General features: G+C 44.0%; 1 protein-coding gene across 1 annotated transcript in view; it reads left to right on the top strand.

The window, feature by feature from the left end:
* The first annotated feature begins 5,472 nt into the window (after nucleotides 1–5,472).
* Nucleotides 5,473–10,393, top strand: part of MOSMO (modulator of smoothened) — a 70,925-nt gene continuing 66,004 nt past the window's right edge. Inside the window, exon 1 of the mRNA XM_090279221.1 lies at nucleotides 5,473–5,581. Coding sequence (XP_090135347.1) covers nucleotides 5,476–5,581 — 106 coding nt within the window. The 5' untranslated portion in view covers nucleotides 5,473–5,475. The remainder of the gene's footprint in view (nucleotides 5,582–10,393) is intronic.

Below are 10,393 nucleotides of genomic sequence, written 5' to 3'. Positions count from 1 at the left end.
TTGTCCTCCCCACTCTGATTAGATTGAGAGGCTAAGTACCTTGCACTTCTGCCTTCAACAAATAGTAATCAAGCACCTATTAAGTGTCAGGCACTGTGCAAAAATGTCCAAACCTGGGCAGCTCCCAGCTTACTCAGCCATTTCTGCGACTCTACCTAGACAATAAACCACAGCAGCTTTCTTCCTTCCTTCCTTCCTTCCTTCCTTCCTTCCTTCCTTCCTTCCTTCCTTCCTTCCTTTCTTTCTTTCTTTCTTTCTTTCTTTCTTTCTTTCTTTTTTCTTTTCACTTCTTCATACTTTCTGGGCTTCAATAACTCACATATCAATTTTAACTTCAGAAACTATTTAAGCAACCTAGATAAGTTACAAAATATTTCTTATTCCAACAAATTTGCTCTTCTATTGTTGCAAGTGAGTATGCCTCTGAAATGCAAAGGTCACATTGGTTTTGGTGACACAGTTTTCCTCTCATAAATCACCTCTTAAAAGACCTTTTTAAAAAAGAAGTCTTTATATTTTTTCCTAAGGTTTTATTTATTTATCTCTAGAGAGAGGGCAAGGGAGGGAGAAAGAGGAGGGAAACACTGATGTGAGAGAGAATCATTGATCAGTTGCCTCCTGCACACATCCAAACCTGGGACCAAACAGCAACCCAGGCATGTGCCCTAACCTGGAATCAAACTGATGCCCTTTTGCTTTGCAGGACACTGCCCAACCAGCTGAACTACACCAGTCAGGGCCAGGGAAGATTTCTTGTTGGATAAATCCTCTGTTTCAAAGGCTGGTACAAAGGGAAATGAACAAAGTCATCCTGTTTCCTACTATTCCCAATGTCAAAGAGTCTCCTGCAGGTGGCTTCTTGTGATGGATGGCCTGTTTCATCCTCCAAATCATCTGGTGAAGCATCTGTCCAAATGTCAAATTGATTCTACCATAAAACAGATTCCTTTCCTCCATTTTTGTATCAGTAGCAGAATGGTGAGAGTAAGCAGGAATGAGGAATAGCAGCATTCAAGGTTCTGTGAGGGGAGCATTTTGGGGCCTGACACAGCAGTTCCACCCACTTGTTATCCAAAATGCTCTTTTGAGCAGATGCCAAAATCATACTGATTGTTGGAACTGCAGGATACAAACTGTTGTGGATGCTGTGCTGTGCCACCCAGATCCTCCTTCAGGACTGAAGGACTTTTTCTCCCTGCCTCCACCTCACCCATGCTGCTAGCTGAAGAGAGTTTCTTCCCCAAGTTCACACCTTCTCAGGCAAGCCAGTACCCAGTGACTGACTGGCCAATGCAGGGGGGAAATCTGCTTTTCCAGTCCAATTCAAACAACTCTGGAGGGCCATCCCAGCTTCAGAACTCCCTACGGAGGCCACTGAGGTCCACCTGTGGCTGCACTGCAACCTGACTTCCTCTGCCTGGTCCTACTTCCTTCCCTCCCCCCATAGATGTGGGTCCTAAGCACAGTCACCACTGAACTCTCTGCACCTCAGTGTTTCCTAGAGAACCCACCTGCACCAGCAGTTGGGGTGGTCTGAAAGAGTAGATACTACAAAGATATTCAGGAGCTAGATTACTTAGTACCCAGGTAACAATGAGAACCCCGTCCACAGTAGACAGGGAAGCACTTAGTGTTCAGTTTTTCGCTGGTAGTAAAACGGAATGGTTTGGCACCCACAAGATCCATGGGGTGTCTCTTAATACTTCTTCATTCTATTTTGACAGTAAATACACAAATACAGCAGCCACAGCCTGAGAAGTAAATAGCACCAGGAGCTCAAACTCCTCAGGCATGGTGGCGTAGGCCTCCCACCACATAAGCCACCTAGGTCATCATATGTGCTGGCAGAGAGTTTGAAAAACCAGGGATGACAGGAGAGGAGGGAAATGACATCAATGTCAGTAATACAGCTGCAGTTGGTGTTCTACTCATCTTCCTCTTAAAAGTTTCCCACAGGAAAAGATGGCCACCAGAGTCCTGAAGGTGCTGCTCTCCAAACTGAAAAGTGCCACACCATGGGTGCATTGTTACAAATGCTAGTGTGCTATCTAGTCCCCTTTCAGAGCTAAAGCACCTATTCCACAAATACTAAGATGGTAGTAAATAGGTTGACAGATCACAGATGCCAACCCTCTCAAGGAATTGTCCTTAGCTGAAAGCCACCTTACCCAAGGTCATGCCCCATTCCTGGGGTAGCTAGCTAGCATCCAGTGACTGATCCATGCAGGCATACAAAGACTGGGCCCCTCTACCCCAGCTAACAACTCCAAAAAGCGATTCAGCTTCAGAGCTCCCCATGGGATGTGCCAGAGCCCCCTGTGGCTGCAGACTGCTGCTTCTGCTCAATCTTACTTGCTTCCCTTCCCCTACAGGAGTTGATTCCTCAGAAACTCCCTGCTCACTAATCAATAATGTCTTGCCTTAGAATCAGCTCCAGTGGAAGCCAATCCATGCAACTGAGATTTGAGGCCAAGGTACATGCTGTTTACTTCTGGATGTGGCTCTTTTGTTGTACCTAATCTGGAAAACCCCAGGTGCACACATGTGGTGCATCTAGTACACTCGACCTGCATGGTCAACTTGAAGCCTAGGGTGGCAGTGTGTTCTTTATCCTGTCAGGCCAGAGATTCCTTAAAGAGAAGAGTGATTGCAGAGTCCCTTCCCCATCTTTCCCAGAGGTTTCAACTGGATTCAGCTTCTGCTGGGCTGCGGCCTACCATCCATCATGGTAAAGCACTCTGTGCTTTTACAGTGCAGAATGGCTATTTATGACTTCAGGCTGCCAGCATAGCTCCCTCCTGAGGCATTCTATGTTCTTCTAGATCCCTAAGGACTTTCTGCCTCAAGGGGCATCTTGGCTCATCCTCTCTCTGAAAAGTCCTGGCTGCTTTGCTTAGGGTTGAGAGAATGGGGAGGTTCTATAACTGAAGCAGAGTAAGTGACTGTGTTAGGTTAGATGGGGGAAAGAGACCCAGAGAGGTGGTATGACTTTCCTAAGTTCAAGTTGGTAGCAGTGGTAGAACTATAGTTCTGTGTTCTTTTTACTCTGTTATACCGCCTCTAACACCCTAGGGTTTGCCTCTACTAAAATCCAAACTGAGATACAGATAAGGGAACTATCTGTCCCATAGACCTCAGAGAGACTTGGGACTTTGAAACACCAGGTACTGGGAGGCAAGAAAGATATGTCAGGTTGAAAATAGGATTAATGGGAAATCCATAAATACAGTATTTGGTCTTTGACCATACCCCCACACCCTACTCCCATTGTCTGTAGTGAAGTACAGCTATTAATCTGGTATAAAAAAAAAAAAAAGTTTTAAAAATTTAGACTCCATTCTGGTTGTTTTTACATTTTAATCTTAAATCCAGAACCTTTTGTGGAGGGGCAGATGCAGGAGGGACTGGGAATTGCCATTGGGTAGTAGGAATTTATATTTGTGTTTTTTAAACACAAGAATTAAGTCATTATCATTCCACTCAGTTTGAGTTCAGTTAGGTAAACTGTTCCAAAATTTCACCCTGGGATTCTCATCAACTGCCCAGTGGTGAACATCAGTGGACACTTTTTGAGACTTCGGAATTGTGTAGGTGGAGTTTCTTCTATTACTGGGCAATAGAAACACCAGACAATCAGCTAAAAACATGATTGCCTCAAACTTCTCTAGTACTTAAAAAAGGAAAAGAAAGAAGAAAAAGAAAAAAGTGAAGACCTGAATTCCTGGAATATATAAGTTAGCTTGTGCCAATTTCTGTGGCAGAGGAAAAATAAATGGTATAATTTTTTTAAAAAACCTTCCCCTCAAGAGACCAATGTTTGACAGGAATGTCTATGGACTAGCAATCAAATTGCTCTTTACCCAATCTATGTGATGACAATTATAACTGTACATTTCTGCAAGGCTGTTGAATTTGGTGGAATTTGAAATTTGCTGAGTTTTGTGGACATGTAGGCTTCCAAAAATAGAGACGATGTCACTCTTGGAGAAAATGTGTCTCATCTGGGTGTTGCATGAGGGACTATCTGGATCCAAAGTCAGGGTTAATGGTGACTTGGCCTATGAGCCAGCAAAGAAAGGAAACTTCCATTAGATGGCAAAACTGTAGATGGATAGACCAACCGTACTGCTAACAAATTATGCCAATGTCTTGTTTTCTTTTCTTGTTATCATTCAACTTAAGCCTCTCCTTAGGCCCCAACTAGTAAAAAGTATCATGGAACACAATGTAGGAGTCATTCTTGAGTCCTCTCTTTCAAGCCCCTTATTAGCGAGTCATTCCCTCCACCTACAAAACATCGATTGTCCAATTTCCTCCATCTTCACTACTCTCATCCCAGCCAAAGGCACATTTCTCTCTCCTGGACTATTTGGCCTGTTAACTGGTATCTCTGCTTTTATTCTTGCCCCTAATCTCAACAGCCTACAAATTAAATAAAATCTTCTCACTCCCCTGCTGAAAACCCTCCAGTGTCTTCAGTTGCTCTTAGAATAAAATCCAAACTTAATCATGGCTCCACAAGTGCTACATCCATCCTCTGTCCACCTCTCCGTCTTTCATATAGCGTTCCCCAGCCACAGGACCCTCTGCAGCCCCCAGAGCAGGCCACGGTCTTCCTCGCGCTCCCTAGTGCTGCGCGCACTTGCTTAATCCTCTGTCCTTCCCAGGTCTTCATAGGTCAGAGAGCTTCAGGACCGCGGCGGTCTCAGTGTAACCCTCTGTGTCCCAACTCCAGCTGACCTAATTCATAGATCAGCACCTGAAATTATTAAAGACAGGGTTTAACTTGTTTCTGTCTCCTCCCCAGCAATACGTCAGCTTCAAAAGGGTTGGGACCTGGTTTCGCAGGTGCACTCCCGTGCCTGTGCATGGTGTCCACGGTTATGTGCTGCTTCGGGCAGTTCCGACCTGCCGGGCGCCGAGTGGGCAATGATACAAGGTGACAAGGACTTTGTAGGTCCTCCGGCTGGAAGACCGGCGTCCCCCCGCCCCCACCCCCATCCCCCATCCCCCATCTAGTCTCAGGCTAAGGACTGAGGGGCATTTTGTGATCAAACGGTCAACGACGAAAACAATACTATTACTGGCAAGAAAGTGTGGCTTGCAGGAAGAGACCGGGAGCGGGGCACGGGCCTGAGCCAGGGGTCCCGAAAGAGGTCGAAGTTGAGCGGTGTGAACCTGCACCGCTAGGTGGGAAGCAGAAATCCGAGGACCAGGAGAGACCAGCGCTACGGCTCCGCTTCCGGGTGAAGGGCGGGTACTGCGAGCACTTCCGGGGTGGGCGGGGGATCTGGCAGTACTGGCAGCGCCGCGGCTGCTGGTCCCCTGCGCGCGAAGGGCGCGAGCGGCGCGGGGCTGAGGGGGTCTCGAGGCGGCGGCGTGGGGACTCCGGGCCCCGGCGGCGGCCCATGGGGCACAAGGCGTGAGGCTGCGGCCTGCCCGGGGCTCGGGGGGTGGGGGGAGCGGGGCGGGGCGATGGATAAACTGACCATCATCTCAGGATGTCTGTTTCTGGCTGCTGATATCTTCGCCATCGCCAGCATCGCCAACCCCGACTGGATCAACACTGGGGAGTCCGCGGGTGAGCGGCGGATGCACGGGGCCCAGGGAAGGATGGGGAGGGGAGGGGACCTGACTGAGGAAAAGTAGCCCAGGGACAAGGAGACTTGCGCTGGGCTGTCGAGTCCCGGACCTGGAAGAGGGGTGAGGGGAGACAGCCAGCCGACCTCAGGGACCGTAGGGGAACCAGCTTCGTCCTGGATTTTTTATAAAAGTCCAGGTGGGAAATGGGAAGAAAGTGATTTGGAGGAAACTGAGGCGCCGGTGAAGGAATTCAAAAGCTGGTGGGAGGCTGGGACCGCAGCTAGGCTGCCAGTGGGCGAGGAAAGGCCCAGAAGCGCCAGGGCCGACCTCGACTCTGAGGAAGGGGTCGCGGGGAGAGGTTATGGAAGAGGCAATGTCACCGGTGCTGGAGGTGTGGGGGTGGGTGCTGGGTGAGACCCCCTGCCCCGGCGCCCCGGCCCAGCCCCTGCCCGCTTGGCAGCGTTGCAGACGCTTGTTGGTTCCAGGTTTTCCCTTTGAAGTCTCTATGGTTATAATTTGGCATTATTTTAGGCCCGGGAGCTATAACCTACTAATAATAAACTTAACTTTATGGAGCATCTTTCATTCTAGCGCATCACTAAACACTTTAAAGATCTTAATAGTAGTTACAAAATTAAGTAACAGCGGAGTCGCAGTTAGCCCAGCAGCAGTAGCAGTGCCTGCTGTAACACCACGAAACTGTCACCAGCAGGGCAAGGGTATGCTGGTAGAACAGAGGTGGCATCTTTCTGAAGGAAAGATATCGCCGTGAATGCCCGAGCAAGTTTTCTAACTGCTTGTTCAGTGCAGATGAAGGGACTATTGGGGGTTGAGAATGTCAAGCTCCCTCCGTGAATTTTGTTACAAAATTGTATCGCTAAGCTGTTCAAACTACTTCTAAAGTATTACTTATGGTTCTGTACATCCTGTGCCCTGGCTGGTGTGCTCAGTGGATTGAGCACTAGCCTGCGAACCTAAGGGTCGCTGGTTCGATTCCCAGTCAGGGCACATGCCCGGGTTGCAGGCCGGGTCCCCAGTGGGGGGGCACCTGAGGGGCAACCACACATTGATGTTTCTCTCACTCTCTTTCTCCCTCCCTTCTTCTCTAAAAATAAATAAATAAAATTTAAAAAAAAAAAAAAGAAGGCTGTAGCTGGGACATTTGTTGCTTCCTTCTCCCTTCCTTCTCTCCCTCATCTAGACCTACTAACATAAAATAATTCTGTCAGATTTGCTGGTTATTAAAACAACACTAAAAATTCTCCTCTTCTTCCCTATACAGTTTTAGCAGAACTCTTAATTGTAAAGCATAATATATATATAATCATGTGAGGTGATAGAGGTGTTAGCTAATGCTATGGTGGCAATCCTATTGCAGTAGATAAGTATATGAAGTCAACACATTGTACACCTTAAACATACACAATGTTATATGTCAATTACATCTCAATTTTTTAAATTGCAAAGCATATAGAGTATCACAACAGTTTAGAATTTGGTGAAACAATGGGCTTTATTTCTTAAAATGTTGGCAACATCAGCATTACTAGTTTGTATAGTTATATATGTGACATCCACTTCATGACCTGTTCTTGTTTTTATCCTAATTATATGTGCAGTGACTCCTTTTGTGAGACTTTCTTTGGGGCTTTGCATACTTACAGGCAAAGAGGTTTTACTGTTTTAGCACGAAAGATCCTTTTTGCAAAGAAGTTTCAGGTAGAATTCCAATAAACCAAATAATCCATGGGAAGCTACAGTTGAGAGAGGGAACTGTTACCTGTACAGGAGAAGAAAAGAGCTAAGTAATAGCATAACATTCCTGAGAAGATGGAAAAGGGCAGCATTCAAAGCACTGGGAAAGGGTATTGTTCCTCTGTTATATTTGAAAGAAAGCAAGGATAGGATAAATACAGCTCCTTCAGATTAGTAGGCTAAATCTTCTGCTATGAGTTGCCGTAGAGATGGGAGGGACAGAAGATCAAGGTTTGAAGTAAGTTTAAAATGTTTGAAATAAGTAAATAGTTGTAGAGGAAGCATGCTAACTGGTAACGTAGTAGGCTTGTCTAGCAGCATGCAAGCCTCATGGAAGTTGGTGGTCATGAATATACAATGTAATAACCTATTTGCTTGTTGACCTTTTCTAGGAGAGCTCAGCTATGTTGGTTCCAGTGTGTGGTGAAAGCCAATAGAAGGCTTCATTCAGAGTTGGGGTTTGCTAGCCACATGGAACAAGATGACAGTGGAGCAGAGGTGTTTAGAGTATTGGTCCGAATATCATTGCAATGATGGCTCATGGACTCTTCACTGGGTAAAGAGTAAAACCGAATAAAGGAAAGAGCAAAGGATTGAACAGTGAATAGCAGACAGAATATGGTCGATTGAAGAGTGGACCAATGTAATCAAAGAGCTGACTGGGAGTGTTCAATGCAGCAAAGTGGGAATGCAGAGGATTGTGGACACAAGGTTCAGAGTGTGACAGTAGGGGTGTATGGCTGAAGTGGGATGAAGAAGGTGATTCTTTTCCCTAACAGTTTCCCTTGCCATCTCAGGATACCCTTCAGTTAAATGTTCTGCAGCTAGAAAGAGGAATGAATAAAAGGAGATAGTATGAACAGTAGGAAATTTTTCAAAATCATAACTAACCCATATTTCTTACCTTAACTATGTCAAACAGTAAGCCCCCAGAACTTAATATGAATGGGATGTGTTCCTTTGTTCACTCTTGTGCTCTTGCATTGTGATAAGATGCACCTGAACTTTACCTGGTTTTGATTGAGCTTATATGGTCTTTTTACCTGAGCAGACAGATCTAGTCTTTAATTTAAAAAAAAAAAAAAAATGGGGGCAGAGTTACACCTTCCAAATCATTGAAACATTTACAGGAAGTTCAAATAAGACCTCAGAAGTAACAGGATTAACTTTATTCTAATATCTGCACAAAAGTGACTTAACCTGGCTGCAAAAAGTTGTGTTGGTTTCCTTTGGTGCATAATGTAAGTATAAAAGTTTTGTATTTTTGTTTGTTTTGATTTTATTTTTTAAAGATTTTATTTATTTATCTTTAGAGAGGTGACGGGAGGGAGAAAGAGAGGGAGAGAAACATCAATGTGTGAGAGGCAATGATGTTGCTCCCAAATGGGGACCTGGCCCACAACCCAGGTATGTACCCTGTCAGGGAATGGAACTGGACACCTTTCAGTTAAATCAACTGAACCACACCAGTCAGGGCTGTTTGTTTTGATTTTAGAGAAAGGGGAAGGGAGGGAGAAAGAGAGGGAGAGAAACATCAATTGGCAACCTTTGGGTTTGCAGTTGATGCCCAACGAACTAAACCACACCAGCCAGGGCCAGTATATAAAGTTTTGATCGTGATGTTTTTACTGTGAATTTTAAATGGACAAAATATATATTTGAAAGTAGAATTCCTGAAGCCAAAAGTTTCTGCAGGTTGTAGGTGGAAAACCATTGCAGTGAACTACTAAGGCAAAGTTACAGGATTCAGATCCAAACTTCATCACTTCCTGCCTCTTTGGGCAAGTTACTTAGCCTTTCTCTTTCCAGTTCCTCCTCTATAAAATAGGGATAATAATAGTACCCATGTCTCTCTTTCCAGTTCCTCCTCTATAAAATAGCGATAATATAGTACCCATGTCATTGGGCTATTGCAATGATTAATTGAGTTAATCAATGTAAAACATTTAAAACAGTGCCTGAAACATCGTAAGTGCTCAGTAAAAATTAGGTATTGTTGTATTGCTGTTATACTTTATAAAAACAGGTGTCAGAATCCCAGTTTTGAAATTAAAGTTCAGGCTTGTTACTGGGAGAACTGACGTATCCTTTATTAAAAATAAAGGAAACATAAAAAATAATACGACTAGACTTTGCACAAGTGACACGAATTACCTTCCCTCTTAGCTTTGGACTTCACTCCCATACTGTTCTTCGTCCTTCAATCTCTCAGCTACTTATTCTGTTCTCTCTATTCCTCAGATTCTTCTTGAACTACTACAAAAGGGAATGAAATATTCAAAAACAAAACAACTGAAGAGAATAACTTTCTAAAATCCCAAATAATAAACTATATTACCGTAAGATTATGGAACATACTTCTGCTGGCAGAGTTTTTTCTTAATTTTTTTTATTGTATTGCTTCAGATACAGAAAAAGTACATTCCTTTTATTTATTTATTTATTTCGTGTGTGTGGTAACATTTCCTGAGCTTGTTCTAATAGCTTGTAGATTAAGTACAAACTTTTAAAGATATTTGAAACAGAAATAGATATTACATATATGTCTGGGGAAAGAAAGTACATGGTGGGGGTCACTTTAGTAAGGACTCATAGCAGTTTATATTAATGTAATCAAAAATATGAAAGGGTAGGTGAATACAATGACAATTACATAATTCTGCTGCACTTAGGTCAAATTCCTTCTGGTTGCTGGACCTTGACATCAATGGCAGTGTCTTTCATTTTATACAGTGCTTTATAGTTTTTGAAGCCCTTTTACGTAGAGTTGATTTGATTCCTTAGGCTCATTATTTTTAGCCATTGTGAAAAAGTCATTTCTCCTGCATATCAATGCTTTGCACACAAGGTGTACATTTCTGTTGTAAAAACTTCTTTCAAAACAACTTTTCAGAGAAGTATTACCTGTCTCTTATTTATTCACACCTTTTATTTACTTAATTGAGGTTAAAATGAATCTGGCTGAAATTTTTGCCAAATTACAGAATTGGGAAAGAAGGAGGTTTGGGCTTCAGTCTTAATATGATGTCCTTTGCTTTGTCCATAACTTCACTGG

Source organism: Furipterus horrens, unplaced genomic scaffold (assembly GCF_987537825.1).
Source record: "Furipterus horrens unplaced genomic scaffold, mFurHor1.1.pri manual_scaffold_5, whole genome shotgun sequence".
NCBI lineage: Eukaryota > Metazoa > Chordata > Mammalia > Chiroptera > Furipteridae > Furipterus > Furipterus horrens.
The sequence above is the reverse complement of the archived record's forward strand: the minus strand, read 5'-3'. Positions and strand labels throughout refer to the sequence as shown.